This window comes from Vidua chalybeata, chromosome 2, assembly GCF_026979565.1.
Source record: "Vidua chalybeata isolate OUT-0048 chromosome 2, bVidCha1 merged haplotype, whole genome shotgun sequence".
Classification (NCBI taxonomy): Eukaryota; Metazoa; Chordata; class Aves; order Passeriformes; family Viduidae; genus Vidua; species Vidua chalybeata.
The window spans coordinates 38,145,209-38,162,157 of NC_071531.1; the positions used below are offsets into that span (position 1 = coordinate 38,145,209).

At 38.6% G+C, this 16,949-nt stretch overlaps 1 protein-coding gene across 2 annotated transcripts in view; it reads right to left on the reverse strand.

The window, feature by feature from the left end:
• Positions 1-16,949, reverse strand: part of ITGBL1 (integrin subunit beta like 1) — a 129,297-nt gene extending 112,348 nt beyond the window's left edge. For both annotated transcript variants that reach the window (XM_053935761.1, XM_053935760.1), the window contains exons 1-2: positions 16,773-16,949; positions 15,282-15,493 (exon numbers count right to left, since the gene is read on the reverse strand). In XM_053935761.1, the coding sequence (XP_053791736.1) occupies positions 15,282-15,493; positions 16,773-16,855 (295 nt within the window). In that variant the 5' untranslated portion in view covers positions 16,856-16,949. The remainder of the gene's footprint in view (positions 1-15,281; positions 15,494-16,772) is intronic.

Here is a 16,949-nt window from a genome sequence, read left to right on the forward strand (position 1 = left end):
AGCAGTGAGAAGAAGAGTCTGAAAATTCCATCTCAGCACAGCTCATAGTAATATTGCGGAAGTTTAATATTCCTAACCCTGTCATTTCTGCTGTCTGAAAAACAAATACCAATGTACCCTTCACTACTTGCACCTAATTCCTTTCTGCATGTGCTAATTTTACTCTGACCACTATAAATAGTGCAGGCAAATTAACTGGAGTTTTATAGGCAGGCAGAGCAACGAAGCAAAATGACTGTTGTTTTTAATAGGTATTAACATCTCATTGATTCCTATCTACTTCCCCTTAATTTCATTCTCTATGATGAAATTCTCTGTTTCATCCTCCAATGAAATCCTCCTGATCATCCTGTAGGATGAACAGTTACCTCTAGGCATCCTCTATACAATTTGTTCCAATACCAGTGTTTCTGTCAATTCCCTGCTCATTTACCAACTGTACAATTGTTTATGAGATTTTGAGGACCAATTCTCACTACTCAGAAACCAAAAAATACATCTTGAAATTTTGTGGCAATACTAGCTCAAAATATTTACAGGCCCACAAATCTATTCAGCAGACTCTACAGCTCTACATCACTTTTCATTCCCCAGGATCTGTAAATCAGAGAGCATTCTTATACTATTTGCAAAACGACAAAGGTGATGAAATTTCTCAGTCATACTAAAACACAGGTGGAAATACATTTGGGAGAAAAAACACAATTCAAGAGCTGAACTGATAGAAATGGTATGCAATACACTCTCTTCAGAGAGCCTTCTGTAGCACATCCCGCTATTACATGTTTGGAAATTAGCAGAAAAGATTAACTGAAATCTCTATGCATCAGTAGAACAACAACTTGAAAAGAAAAAAACAAGTGGTTTCAAGATGCATTTGCAGACCAAGTAGCTCCTGACAGAACTAATCTTGCTGTGTTGCCTCTGGAACTGTTTGAAAGCCAGGTACGTCAAAGTGTACACAATGTACACACTGTAGCAACAGAAAACTGCATGGAAGAACAGCAGAACAGACAGCCCTTACAGCCATTAAAGATGCCTATATTCCATTTAAAAATCAAGAAATCTTTGTTTTTAAGGTTTGCTTCTCAAAACAACAAAAAAAATCCAGTGAAGTCTGACTTCACTGATTTGTCTCTATAGAAACCAGAAGAAAGACTCTTAGTTTTCACATGGTGGTGCTCTGCTCACCAAGTCACTTCACTGCATTCGGACTGCATCTGGTTTAGTTTTCAAACTTATAAGTTTCAAAAACTATGGTGCAAGTATTACTTTTAAATGCTTATTTGACACATTCCAGAATTTTGGGTGGGGAATTAAAAAAAATTAATTTAAATTGCATTTCTATTATATAAGGAGTATGAAAATGCTTTTAATATTAAAGCACTGCCTTGGAAGAATCCAGTACTGGGGGAAGAAATGAAGATATTGAACTATGCTTATTTCCTTGCTCATTATATTTTAATGTCAAAACATATAATGCCAATAAAATGTTTCAACACAGCAGTCAAACACATAATCTTTTTTGGCTCTCGCTTACATTTCTTCTAGAAATAAATTTTGTTTATCCAAATGTCTAAAACAGGACTTCCCTGCCTAGCTGTTTGCCTAGAAAGACATTAGTATTTCTCTATCAATTTTTGGCATCTGTCAGTTTAGCCTCTCTTTTCTATACCACATGCACAATGTCTTCAGGCATTTGTCTCTTCCATTTGCAGGCAGAATGAAACCATTGAGCTAGTAATTTTGTGAATGTTACCATCACAAAATTAAGTTACTGTTTAAAAACTGTTGCTGCTATAACAGACCTACATTTTTCTGTTCTGAGGAACATTTTGTACTGCATGAGGTTTCATACATTCCAGCTGCCCATCGTATATGAAGTTTTTACATTTGTTTCCAGCTTTGATCCTTTTCTTCTCACTTTCACCACATTAAATTTTTCTACATGCATTTTGATTCTTTTTCAGCCAAGCAGTAAGACACAGCAGAGTAGAACTCTTGGCTTCTGATGCTTGCCAGAAGGTGTTAGGAAGTATGTAGCCAATGTAATGCTCAGTCTGGTCCATTTTTGAGAAAGGATTTAAAAATTCAAACTGACAGTTCAGAATAGAAGCAAGAGCTTCAGGTTTTGACACCCCTATGACCACAAAAACAAACCTAAAAAAGTTTGCTTAAGGAAAGCAAGTATTTATTATAAAGGTGTCAAGTAGATGACCAAATGAAATTTTAGCTTTTAGGTAAGGAAGTGACTCTGTATACAGTGACATTAAAGCAGGGACTAAATTAGCAAAACTATATGACTCACTGAAAGACATTTAAAACCACTTATGTGACTCACATGGGGAGAAAAGACAGATCAAGAGGGTACAGTGGGAATGTGCATTATGTGAAGACAATTGGACTCCTCAACATCAGCTTCCGTCACTGCACTGGTGAGGTGACAATTCTGTCACATAGCAAAGATGAAGTAGCATCACCCATTAAAAGTACTGCTTTTCTTCTGGGGTTAACCTAACAAAAAATTTTAAGCACCACAAAGTTATTTGGTTTTATAGAATTCACAGCCCAGAAATGCAGATGCTTCCCTTACAGCACTTTTTGATTTCATTGCTTCTCAGCAGCAACAGCTGAATCAATACACAGTGACAGTGACAGTGACACAGTATCAGCCAGACCAGAACGCAGCCCCAGGAAAGGCTTTCCAAAGGGATGTGGGGAACACTGGACGAAAGGAGAAGTTAGACAGTAATGTTTTCATGTTCATTGGATACAGGAGAAAAGGAGAAGACTGGGGAAACTTTCTGTGGGTGGAATTCCCATTTCCTTCCTACAAATGTGTACAAGTGTGATGAATACCATATGCCTAGGGAATGCAGGAAGATCGAGAGAATGAAAGAAGGAAGAAGAAATATTCATCCAGATCTGTGCTGTGTATATAGAATTATCCTGTGTATACATGAGTGATTTAGCTGAAGATGGGAATAGTAAGGGCAATTTCCCAACGACCAGTGATATGAAAGAAATCAGGAATGGAAGTGTTGTCCCTCAACAATGGCAACATCTTTTGACTTGTAATAAATCTAAATAATGTTTTCAGCTATCAATACAGGGCTCATTTCATTGCTGTCCAAGAATAATTAACTTTCAAAAAGGTATAATTTTGCATTGAGACATTATAGGGAATACACATTGTCATGGCAGCAGTTAAAAAAAGCCCCAATATACTACTACTTGCTTCCCCTGTTTCATTATCTGACAAAACATTTTTACATATTTGCTTCCAGTGAAAAATGCAGAACAGATGTGGTTCCTGTTTAAATAAGAATTATGTTATTTGATGCTTAATGGACCCAACAAGAATTAAGAACTTCCAGAATATACTTTTTAACATGGTCTATTTTGGTGTACGTCAAACTGCAGGGCAACCATTCACTTTCACTTTGCCAAAACTCCATAGGTCAGTAGTTGACTAAAAATCCACTTGTTAAAACAAAGCAAATTAAAAAATATAAATGTTTCTGTTCAATGCTTTGACTTTTATTTTTCCATCAAATTTCAAGGATTGGATAAAACATGTTTTCCATGACATTGAGCTTGTTACAGAAGTCCATCCACCACTTGTATCTAGAAACAGTAACTTATGGTTTTCTATTGAAAAGATGCCCAAACTTCAAACAAGTAAGCTTGTTCTCAGAATCATTCCTACTCAGAGACTCCATAGTGGTCATTTAAAAAAGGTCATTTAAAAACTTGAAACACACTCATTTTATAAAGTATTATAAACACTGAAGAAAATGAAAGTTTTTAGTATTAATAGAATGAAATCAATGGTTATGCATCAGTTTCAATAAATTATTTCATTTAGAAACATCATAGCATGACAAAAACTGTGTTTGTACTACCACAGATCCTCCTCACTAAGGCAGAGCATCAAACTGAAGATTGGTTTCACAGCAGCATCAAATAAAATCAGCCTCAAAGAGACTTCTGGAAGAGATCATCTGGTCCATTTCTTTGTCTAGACTCATAAACAAGGGCATGTTTATCCTTCCTGACTTGTCCAACCTGTTCTTAAACCCCCAGCCACAGAGATTCCACAGTCTGCCTAAGACAAGCTTTTTACTATGGTCAAAAACCATTCAATCTCTTCAGAATAAGAAGCACAATGAACAAATTGTTTGGAGAAACTAAAACAAACTGTAAAATTTCAGCGTGCTGTGCCACCTCTCTTAGGGATGAGAAAGGGGTGAAGGAAGCAGAAATGACAATACAGGAGTGTACACTTGATTTATGTCTATTTTAAAGTTTCTGTGGTTTAGATTCATATCCCAACAAGCTCCCCTACAACTGAACAAGCTACACAAATAAAGCATGAGCTAAGAAAGACTGTTTGATTACACATAACTGTGGTTAACTTCTACAAAGTCTGTGAATACCCAAGGCAGTTCAGCTCCTCTTGATGACATGCCTCCTTTAAGATTCCTGGGACACAAGAGCAGAGGTTATAAGTTGGAGGTGGAGCCACCAGGGAGTGTAAAGAGAGCCAAGGTGGATCTGACTTCCACCCAGGTCCTCATGGAAGCAACTGTTCTTTGATAAGCCAGAGGAATGGATTAGGACAATTGTGAGGAGCAGTGCCAAGGAACTGAGCCATCTATAGACCACCCAAAAAGAAATTACTCTGTCAAGAGGGAATGGAATTAGTAGAACAAATTAGCAATGGGATATAACCAATCAGGGGTGGTAACCATGGCTCATGCAGAAAAAGATGGAGGAAAAGCCAAGACAACACCTCAGATGCAAAAATGCATTGAACTGGAAGCCTATGAAAGGCAGAGGAATTATGATCTTGTTTTGAAAGAGCTGGATACATGACATTCCAGAAAGAACAAGATTATTTTAAAAACTTCTTAGTTCCTTTGATAGGCATCCATGAAATAAAATGAAGTCTGTGGTCACTGTACTATTTAAATATTATCCTTTAAGATATTATCCAGTAAGAACTTAATTTGGAAATTCTCTTTTGAAACCACCTACAGAAAAATAATCTTGTATTTTCTGGACAATATTTGTAAGTAAAAGCTTTTCTAACCTGTATGTAAGTGTACCAGACATACATTTAAAGCAGTTGACACATTTAGAGTGGAATTTCCTCATTTACAAAAAGTCACATACAAAAGCTTTAGAATGGTTGACAGGAGAGAGGGTTGAGTCTTGCCTTGCTCATCCAATTACAAAATCTAAATTTTATTGTGATTTTCCAAACCAACAGACCATTTAATAAAACTTGGGATAATAAAATTTGGGATAAATGTCTCAGTGTAAACAATTCCTTCATTTATACATACGAGTCTAAATCTTTGAAAGATGGGTTTTCATTTATCAGAATGTTTTCTCACATAACTCTCATTCCTGCCAAATTAAACTCTAACACTCTGGAGAAAAAATAATTTGGTCAATGTTCTGTCAAACTACCACTAAGTAACATATAAGTCTTTAAAGTAGCACAATACACAGAAGAAAAACAAAACAGAAAATAATGTAAAATGCTGTAAAGCTTAAAAGCATTCAAAACTTTGGAGATGTCATTGTTGTCATTATTGTTTTACCATTACCACTTGCAGGTAAATGACAGGGTCTGTATTTTGCTGTTGTAATTTTGTCTGCTATTACCCAGAGATTTTGACCAAATAAGGGTCAGAATTGCTGTGAGACCAATTCTCTGTTGGCATAACTTTATTGATTTCATTAGACTTTTGTCAGCAGAAAACATTGGCTTCTGTTTAGCTTTGGGGAAAAAAAAAAAAAAACAAATCAGCCACACCATCTGCTTTTATTAAAACATATTTTTAACCTGAAGAGTAGAGATGAGTGACAGGATCCACTCCTAAATTCAACAAAGTACATTAGTGGGGTTTGGTAATTTTGCCAATCCCATCTCCAATCAATTTTTTGTTGTATGTCTACACAAAGCTTGTAGGAAGTTTAACATTATAAATCTTGAAGAGACAATTATTTTTTATTGTGATACAGAAATCTATGCCACATTTAAATCTCTCTGTTTATGACCAATGCCAATGATATGCTCTAACATTTCTCTCCTAGGCTTTGCTTAATTAAGTGGCCTTGGGGGGAAAAAAAAGGCAGTAAGAAATATCCCAGTACTTCTCATTACAGGATGATGCCCTAAAGCCCTGTGAATGAGAAATAAAAATGTTCTAGAAAGAGAAAAAACTTCACTCTATCTGGGTTTGCTGGACCAAAGGATTTCCACAAATTCCAACTGCAGGCACACTCATATAAATGGAAAGCAGTTGTACCCACTGCAATACCTCCTACATTCTCCATTCCCATCCAGAGAAACTGGATGTAGGTGATGGGCAATTTTCCTTCAGTGATAGCTGGCAACTTGATCTCTTCCTAAGCACAGCCTGGGACTTGTGCTTCATTATACTTCCTGTGTCTCTGATGAGGATTAGCTGTGGCTTGAAATAGAAGTGAGAATGAAATGAAATTATTTCAAAAGACAGCCATTAGAAGTACCAGTGCAACAACAGCAATTAAGTGCTTCAAGACCATTTTCTGATTTTAAATAAATTTCTTATTGGTTGTCTGCTTCCCACAGAACTACCAGACTATAAAGGCACCAGAAAAAAAAACCTAAATAAATTTGTAATACTCACTCCCATGATTCTGTAACAGAAGGTCTCAGCCTTACCTCTGTATGTTAGACTACACATGTACAATTTATTTACTGCCACTATTCTTTCCAGCTTAAAAACTATTTTTTCCAACTTAAAACCAGATTCAGGACTGAATCTGTCATGACAATTAGGGTAAAAGTGTGATATGTACCATGAGACAGCATAAGTGTTTTTTTTTTCATAAAGTATATAGTAATTAAAAGGCACAATTCAGCAAAAGCATTCAGGAGAACCACAGTGCAATATGTTCTTACATGACTTTTCGTTATGGCATCACCACCATCCAGCATGATTTGGTTCTTCTGCAAGTATGCTCATGAGATGAAATTGGTTGTCCTCTCCATTTCAGTTCCTTCCTGTTCCTGAAGTAAGGGGTCTGAACTTCTCCAGTAATCCTTCAAAGCATGAGTTTACAAACCACTCTTTTGAGGACTGTGGTCTGGAACACAGTCCGCCAGGCATATCACTGCACCTACAGTTCTCTGTGGGATTGACCTGCTACAAATTCACTTCCCTATTTTTATGTGGAACACTTTTAAGCTGGAAATACACTGAGTGTTTTCATAAAACCAAGTTGCTCTCACTTGGATAATACACATAGAAATCAACAATTATTACACACCTAACGCAAGGTAATCTTCGGAAAAAGAATACATGACTATTTTTTGTAGGAAATAGTCTAAATAGTTTTTTAGAACCAAAACATAAAACAGAAAATGGGGTTTTGACACAGCCTTAACTGATAGTTTGAATACTAAAAGATTTTATTCTTACACCTCATAGAGACTTAGTGGTTTGAGAGTCTCTAGGAAGGACTCAGACACTTGGGTTCTCTTCTGAGTCTCATTATCAGCCTTAGATGATCAGGAGGTATATCCTCAACTTCCCCTCTCTTCAATATCAGGAGAAAAACACATACCTTCTAGTAATTTGTTGCAAGAATTGCAAAGAAAGGTGAATATGAGAGCTGGATGCTGTGATCATCGCAGTTCAGTTCCACACATGAGGCATGTTCCCCACATCTGAAGCAGGGCTTGCATTTTTGGGAGGAACCACATTATTCACATGAGATACAGATATAGAAATGGTTTGGATGATGTAAATTTAGCTCTTGTTCACAGAATACCATTAATTATTAATCTCTTAAAAATGCCTGTATCTTCATCTGCTGAAAAGATATTCAAATTTTATACCAACTCGTATCCAATAATCTCCAAATGGGTAAGGATAGACAAGAAATTAGTCTGGACGTTTTAGGAAGTAGAGAGGAACAGGGTTTTTTGAAGAAGAGGGGCTTTTGGCTTCTGAGACTCAATGAGCTTGTACTGAGTTTCACAAGTATCCAGTTACTTTTGGAAAATATTGTTTAAAACATTTGGAGTAAAGAAATGGGATGCCAAGAAACCAGTGTTACCTGACACTGCTGTATTACCAAACTGTCATGTGTGTTTCCAACATTTCAGGCAAATGAATGGACTAAGGTAAATGATTAACATTTTATCTTGCTTTCAACATGTTACCAAGTTTGTAAACTAAACTATTTCAAATACCAGGAAGCAACCATTTTCCTGTTGTTGCTGCATCAATTCACTGGAGAAAACCATAATGAATATAAAATTAAAAGATGCATAATAGTGCAAATGCACAGGACCCTTCAAGAAAGGTAGACAGATTCAGCATTTCTTAGCTGTCAACCACACAGCTCCAAGATTTAAATAACTTTAATACAGCTTTTTAATTAGATAGGAAATTATATATGCAAACCAGGAAAAATACTTAAATGAGCTATTTTTACATTCAGTAGCCTCTAACTCTGGATCATAAAAGCTAACATCCCCAATATTTAAAATTACAGACACCACCTCATTGAAAAGGCTGAACAGGACCTGCTGGAGGCAGACAACTGGAAAAAGCATGCCTGAGAAAGGTAGACTTTGGCAGTCTCTTTGGGAGGATTCTCTCTCAGCCCACTCACAATCTACCCAGCCCAGAATTGCCCCCAGGAACAAAACACTGTGACCAGGTGCTCTAGTTAAAACATCTGCTGCTGCATGGAGCTGCCAAGGCAACAGCATTCAGCTGTGACGTTTTCCAAATCACAAAGTTAGTACTCTGCTCACTCCTGACAGTGTCAGTGCCAGCACTCCCAGTGACTTTCCCCATAAAAATGACCCAGAAATGACTCCAAAAGCTCTGACTGCCACTCTTTAGGTCACTGACAAGAAGGTGTCCCAGATTGTATCACTGATGCTACTCAGTTGGACAGGTAGAAGGGCAAAGCAGCTTTCTCAAGAAAGGGGACAGGTGCAACTCCAATTAAAGGCTCTTGAATCCTTATTCTTCTACATAAAAAAATACGGTCATGCAACTGCTCAAGTTGATGTTCCAGCCCACTCCCAATGTATGAAATGTACACAAACCCCTGTCTGCAAAAATTACTTCCTCCTTCACAAATGAAACTTTTAAATAACCTTTTAAAATAGTGTTTGAAAGAAGAACAGTTTTTTTTTTCCCTTCGTAGTCCTTCCATCTCCAAAGGAAATTTGAATCCAGCAGTACAACTGTGTACACCATGAACAGACCATAACATGGCCTCAACCACCACACCCCTCCAGTTAAAACACTGATAAGTTCTGGTACTACATATATACTATGGGGTCCTTCTTTGCATGGCCAAAGTCAAACTCCAGAACTTTTTAGGCATAAATTGCCTTTTCCTGAACAGCTCTAGCAATGCATCCTTTCCTCCTAGAAAAGCTCATAGGAACTTTTTGAATCAGTGACATGTTCTTTTTCAAGACAAACTACTTTGGAACACCAAAACTGAAAGGTCTACAGTGCAGTGCCATCAGTGATGATTGTTTGAAATCCTCTACAGGACCAGCTACCAACAATAAAACTTTTAAAAAGCATAGAAAATTATACCAAAACAGTCAGATTTTCCAAAATAGGCTGTCATAAGAACACATACTGAAACCTATCCACTGATAAAGCAGGTAAAAAAATTGAATAAACACTTCTGTAACATTAATTACACCATCTGCTTTCTATTCACCATATCTTTTTCATAATAATGATACTGAAACACAAATGTTAATAGAAGGACACAGTCTGTGTAAGCCATTTCTTCATAAAGAGCTTACTATTCATAAAGAGCTTTCTATTTTCATTTCAAATACATACAAACATATTTCAGTTCATTATCAGCCTGTGAGTAGCATAAAATTTCAAACACACTTCAGAACACTTATTTGCATTGACAAAAGTCGCACAAAGTTGTTTTTTTGTTTTTTTTTATCTGCAATGGATAAGCATGTCACCCCAGACTACAGAAAGACAAAAGGTGAAGGAGATGCTGCTCCCCACCTTGTTTTGATGTTGGTGACAGTCTGAGGGGCTATATTCCGTCTCTGCTAGGTGCTGTGAAAGTCTTTCACTTCCACATGCCCAACACACTCACTTTTACTTTTTAAACTAACACCTATTTTCCATTGGTAGCATCAACAAATAAAGGTGCTCAAAATGAGGGCTAAGCAACTGGATACATAAAATTTAGTAAGTTACTTTTAAGATGCTTCCCTTCTATTAATCCCCCCTGCAGTTTTTGTGTCTAAGCTTCCTCCTGCCTCACTCAACATTGCTATGAACCCACACACTGCATTTGGAACAACAGCAATTGTCGATGTATCAGAGGCTGCTTGATTTTACCTAGATCAGGTACCAACAGCACAAAGTTGAGAATAATACAGGCTTTAGCTTGTGCTTTTTATGTCTGCTGGGACCTCGAACACTTAGCAAGGAAATGAACCTGTAATGAGGTCTATGCTATCACGATTTCACTTCTACTAGAACCTGAGGAACCTGTTTTGAGATGAATATGGATGCTATTATCACACCTACACACCCCTGCTCTGAGAGGAAATGTCACAAAATGCCAAGTTCTGAAGTCTGGACTAAAGCAAACTAGGTCAAAGCAGAACTGCAACCTCCATTTTCATCAGTAGCCTCCTGCCCTATTTTTAACTTGGTCTTTAAGGAGGCTTTGTCCCCAGTGGCCAGATGTGCCACAGCTGAAACGTTGCAAACATAGCCTTTGACAGAGAAGAGGCCTATACCTGTTCTCAAAATCCAGGGCTTTGAATTTCACTTTGGATCGAATGGCAAACAATGCAGGTCACAGGCTGATTTTTCTTCACACTTTTAGCAAGAAATGCTGCTCAATGAACAATCAGCGTGTCAGACCTCCCTTCAATATGAATACAGAAGCACATTTGTTAGAGCCTTTCTAGCTCAACTTCGACAGCTCTGCCTAAAAACACTATTCAGCTTTTGTGCAAAGAGCAGTCCTCATCCCAAAATGTTCTCCAAATTCCATCTTCAAATTCCTAACTCTCTCAAACTGGTATATAGTATCATACATCCAATAAACTCCCATGGATGCATAGCTACGTATCACATTAATAATTTAAAATGGATTTATCTTGTTATTTCTGCATCTACCCCTTGTCAATTTAATGTTTCACTTGTGTTCTCTACATAGTTTAAAACCTTACAAATCAGGAAATAATGGCATTTAAATCCTTTTGTCCTTCATGTTATGTATGGTAACACCTCTGGCTGCAAAAACCTACAACTAACACTGGTATTATATTGCTGAACTAGTCTTAAAATAGGTACAGCACCCACACCAACTACAGCTTTGGAGAAAGAAACAGAAAAAAATCTTTCATTTGCGTGAAAAGCAGCAAATTCTACAGCAACTGCTTTGGAAAATCAGACTGTGCCACCATTTTTCAGTAGGTGTAAAAGGTACTTCAGTTTGGAAAAAAAAAGGTTTATAAAAACTTAATAATTATTATAAAAACAAAGATAACGAATACAGTTCTGAGCAAAGACAAATCTTCTTCATATGTTGCTGCCTATGTTGTCACCAAATTGTGTGTGTCTTTTGATCTCACCAACTACAAGCAGTGCAATCATATATGTCCCAGCTGGCAGTTCTTGTGGTGCATTCTCTAAGAACATCTAAAGTGTTCCCACTTCAGTTGGCCAAGGAAGTTTATGCTTAGTTTAGTTTTTCTATCTTCATTAACCACAAACACAGTAAAAAAAATTAAAAAAAAAAAAAAAACCAAAAAAACAAACCAACAAACCAACCAAACAAAAAAGCCAAACAAAATCCACCAAAAAAAAAAATCACTAAAATTGATCTTCCACTATACTGCAAAAACCCTACAGAGAAATAGGTATCAAGCAGTGATGTGTCAGGAATTAGTCCTGTATTCCACTTTCCCTGGCACACAATATGGGCTCCACTTATGCTAAGAAAGCCTGAGGCAATATGCAACTGTCTGAGGTCAGAACAACTATCTGCAAATAAACAGTAACAAGTATATTGTCTGTTCTGAATGAAGCATAAATCCTTTGGGGATCTGATTGCTTTGATTCAGTCTTCCTCCTCTTTGTTCATTCCCCTGAAGATCGGACACAAAAGATAAAGATGTCCCTGACATTGCAAAGAGAATGACAGGACAGTATCTACTTGATTTCCTCTACACCCCATGATACATAAAGCAAATAAAAAGGCCAGGAGGAGGACAGGAGACTCAGTGACTCAGACCACACGCAGTACTTGGTTTCTCTCTTCTTTATTTCTGACTCCTTGAGGGATCACCTGTTACCTGTTATCAATCCCAGTGGGATAAAAGGCAAGAAAATTATTGGAAGGCCCTCTAAAGCACCTGGAATCATAATGAGAGAAAAATACAGCAGTCTCAAGGGAAAGTAAAAGGACAGCAACATTTAAATCTGCTCTTCATTACTCATGGAATAATCTCTTTCCATTTTTATAAAAGGTTTATTAGAAAAAGCAAATCAATCAGATGGATATCTGATATTTTCTTTACCTTCAGGCCTTCTCTCTCCAGAATACGATTGTTCAACAACTGGTCCAGACAGTGGATCTGACACAGAAAGTGCCTTTAAGATAATGAGCTGCATATTGAGCAACTAAATCTTTTGTTTACCTTGGGACAGGCAAGGGAAGTGGAGCTATGTCTGAGTTGACTGGCAGGGAAACACAGATATCTTTGGCATTTGTGACTCAAACAGCTCTGCCTGCCCATCTCTGAACATGAATATCACTGGTGATCAGACATCAATCACTTGAAAAAGGAATCACTCTGGCAGCTTGAAAAGTAGCTTTTTTTACACCACATTAGCCTCTAATACCATGGCTTTCTAGAGAGATGTTGAAAGAGTGTCTAGAAGTTCTCCATGTGGTACCAGTCAGCAGTTGCTGCTGTTGCCTATGTCAGGAGAGATCCGCAATTAAAAGGGACAGCAAACGTAAAATAAAAATATGAAAAAGAAAATTAAAGCAGGGAACAGAAATAAAACTGCATTAAGACATTATGACTATTCACTTGGAGGAAACACAACTTCATCATTAAGTCAAAAAATGGCCCAAAAATGCAAAGAAAGAAATATGTCATACACTGGATATTGGTCGGGTGATGTAATGTTAAGAAACATCACTGGATGCAGTTCACTGAATAGCTGGGTAAGGAAAAATATTATTCATACAACATAAGTTCCAGTCTCCCACCAGTTATCCTAGATCTGACCTTCTTTTCTATGCTCCCTTCCTCTCACATACACACAATTTCACTGGCTAAAAACATGGGGGAAAAATGAAGAGAGCAACAAGTACAGTCTGAAAGGAGGTGTTTCACCAACTGGATCCCAGCTCCGAAAGAGTTACCTGGGGCTGTTCTCCTGCAGTGCTGGGCAGCCCTGGACTGCAACAAAGTCAGCTGGATTTTTAGCACAATTGTTGATAAGCCCAAACAAATAGCTAAACTCCTGCACCCTTCACAGTAGTTTCCCTCCCCAGGACTTTGTACTGAATTTTTTACTACCTTTTTTTTTTTTTTTCAGAAGAGAGAATTCAAATTATTTCACATCTCAGTGGTAACATGGTAACACAGCTTCAATACTCCAGCTAGGAGTGACAAAGTGACAAGTACAGAAAAATTTTTTCCAAAGAACATTTAATCACTTAGCATTCACATCTTTGAACTGCTGCATGAAGTGCTACCCAAAAGCTAAATATTGTTAAAAGATCTCTTGGCTCTGTTTATTCTGTGAGCACACTTTACCACCAAAGCCCTTACAAAACTTGCAGCCACTGGTCATGATATTAGCAGGAACATGATGGTGGAATTTACAGTAGAATATTAAAATTGAAGGTACTTTCAGTTTCCCTTTATGCAATTAACCCAGCAACAACAGCAAGCACTTTGAAATAACACTACTAATCAAAAAAATCATGTTTGAGACAGCAAAGCAGTGAAATACTATGACATTTCTGATGTAGGGGGATTTAACACTGCTTACTGCAGAGTCTATAAATCAGTTTCTCTACAGAACTCTAAAGCCGCAGGTGCCAAATATAAACCTTTTTCTCCTAATCCCATTCTTGGTCTTTTCATGTTATTACTGGACTTCCTGGATAAATTGTTGCTAAAGTAAGTTTGGTCTTTTTTCCTACAAAATTTGCCAAACCAACTGCTGGAATTCATTTGTATTGTCCTCTTACTAGAAGAATTTCTGTAACATTCCCATTGACCTAATTGCAGGTTTTGGCCTGAAAAGATGACACGTTTCTGTGAATCTGGTAAAGCTGTTGAAACAGGGATATTAGAAACGAAGTACCCTTCTGGCCCCTTTCATCAAGCTCCAGGCTGAATCCCCTTAGGAATGTGAGGGCATTTCTTCTCCCTGCTTTTTTCTAAAATCCTATTCTAAGCTACTTTAAAAAAAAAATTAAAAAAATCTGACCAAAATAACCCAGAAACTTAAGTAAAGGCAGCTGGAAAGATGAAAGAGTGATGATAATGTTTAGATGTAAACCAAGCAACATGTTCCAACAACTGGCAGGAACTAAATTTTGTCCCAGAAATGTGTTATTAAAGAATACAGTGTCAGTGGGGAAATCCCTAAAATCACAATACAATTACATTGGTTTAAGTCATTATTTGGAAAGTATTATCATTACTTAGAGAAAAACAGAGTTTTCATGTTTATATAGTAAATATGAGTGTGGTACATCTTACAGTAAGTCTTTTTTCTTATAGCTGGAGAAGAAAAAAATAATAATCATGGGACAAAATTGATTGTTTCCAGGGTAGATACCATAGCTAGGGTAGATACCATAAGCCATCATTAGGCAAGCAATTCAAATGAAAAAATAGATAAAAATGTGATCAATATAACATACTATATTAGACTTAAAACACAGTTTGCAGAGCCTCCAACCCAAAGCAACTTGTCCTTTTGCCCCTGATGCAGATGAATCTTGCTCTGAGCTAAGTCCCATTTTATGGCAGACACAGTGCCTGTAACTTGCATCCCTTAATCTGGCAAAATCCTTGGACGTGCCCACAATTCCATTTAGAGTCATGTTTCAGGGATCCATATATAATCATGTCTCTACTGTATCAGTGTGCTGTGTTCCTGGTTTTAATATATATTCCTAATTTTCTAAGCTTCTGTCATCCAGGGCTTTCTTACCTGCGCAGATTTTCCCGTCATAGGTCTCGCACACCCAGTCGTGGCACTCGCAGAGCGGACCGTAGTATTTGCCAGACTCAGTCACTTGGCAGATGCAGACTCCACACTCACACCTGCCTCTGTCACTGCACAGCTTTCCCCCTGGGACGCGGCACCTGAGCTCCGACTCAGCCCGGGACAGCCGGCAGGAAGCAGGAATACCCAAAGCGCTCCTGTGGGGGACAGCCAACAGAATAAGCGGCGGTCAAAGCCAGGGGCTGCAGCTCAGAGCTGATGAGAGCTTGGCTCATTTGAAACCACCCTGTCATTGGCGTCAGCCAATACCCAGAATATTGTTCTTACCACCTCTTCAGCTGCAGTTGCAAATTATTACTTGCCTCAAATCACCCATTTTCTTCGTTTTCGTCAGAAACCTCATTGCTACCCACAAGAATGCTTATTCTTTATTTTACTTACCTGTTTAACTATATTGGCCTCATCTACTTTCCTATCAGACATATCTGGTGTATATGCACAGACACTTATAGTTTGATTATCCATCATGAAACATTTTGATCTTAATTATTTCAAAAAGTTTAGAGACACCATATACATCCAAACACCTGGGTAGCATAACAGGAATATATATCATACAGCACACTTAAGGTTGATTCTAATAAAATACGTTTGCCAAAGTAATCCTTCTGGTTGTCTGACATATATGATCCGTGCTTCCAATGGAAAAGGAAACCAAAGTAATCATGGCTTTCCACACAACATTGTAGGTTGTGACTGTGGTTTTGGTAAAGGCAGCAGAATCCAGTTCTAGATCTGCAGATTTGCAGTTCTACCATGCAATTGTACCATGCACCAGAGCACGTGGAGATCAGGACTTTCAGGACATACTCAAGGAAAATCACACTTTGTCTCATCAGGAGCTGAATCATAGGAAGAAAGAACAAAGGACTGCTCAGGCCAAAAACAGGTCTCCACAATGCTAAGGAATACTGAAGATGTAGATTAATAGAACCTGCCCTTCTCAAATAGCAGATTTTGCAAGGCTCTGGAGCAAAGGAGCTGCTGGCCCTAGAAGCCAGTGTGTGCTGGCTGTGGTGGAGGTGGAGAGTGAAGGGCAGTGCACCTCACTGTGCCACTGCACCAAAGTGCAGCAATAATCAGGGTTCTGTGGTTAGGTGCCTGTTCCACTCAAGCAGCAGAATCTGGAGGTTTGGGTGTCAAGAGTCATCACTAGCCAACTCTTCCCCCTTCACTGCTTTCAGAGTGTGCATTTTGGGCATCAAATGCATTGTTGCAAATAACTCTGCAGTCTGCACATGGCGCTACCTCCTGAGGTTCCCAGTGACCCAGAGCGCTTCCCTCAGTGTCACCTCTAAGGAGGCAGAGGAAGAGCCAACTAACTGCTCCGCCGCTCCCTCCGCAACCCCAGCCTCCACACTCCTGGCACCTGAAAATCAGTCGCACCCCCCCGTGAGACTTGAGAGCCGCACTTACCGCAGGGCCGGGGACCCGGCCGGCAGCGCGGGGCCCAGCAGCAGCAGCAGCAGCAGCAGCCCCAGCAGCCCCGGTGCGAACATGGTGCGAGCTGTGCTGAGCCGCACCTGGGGCGCTCCTGCAGACGGGCGGACAGACGGGCGGACAGACCCGCCAGGCACGCGGAGAGCTGCGCGC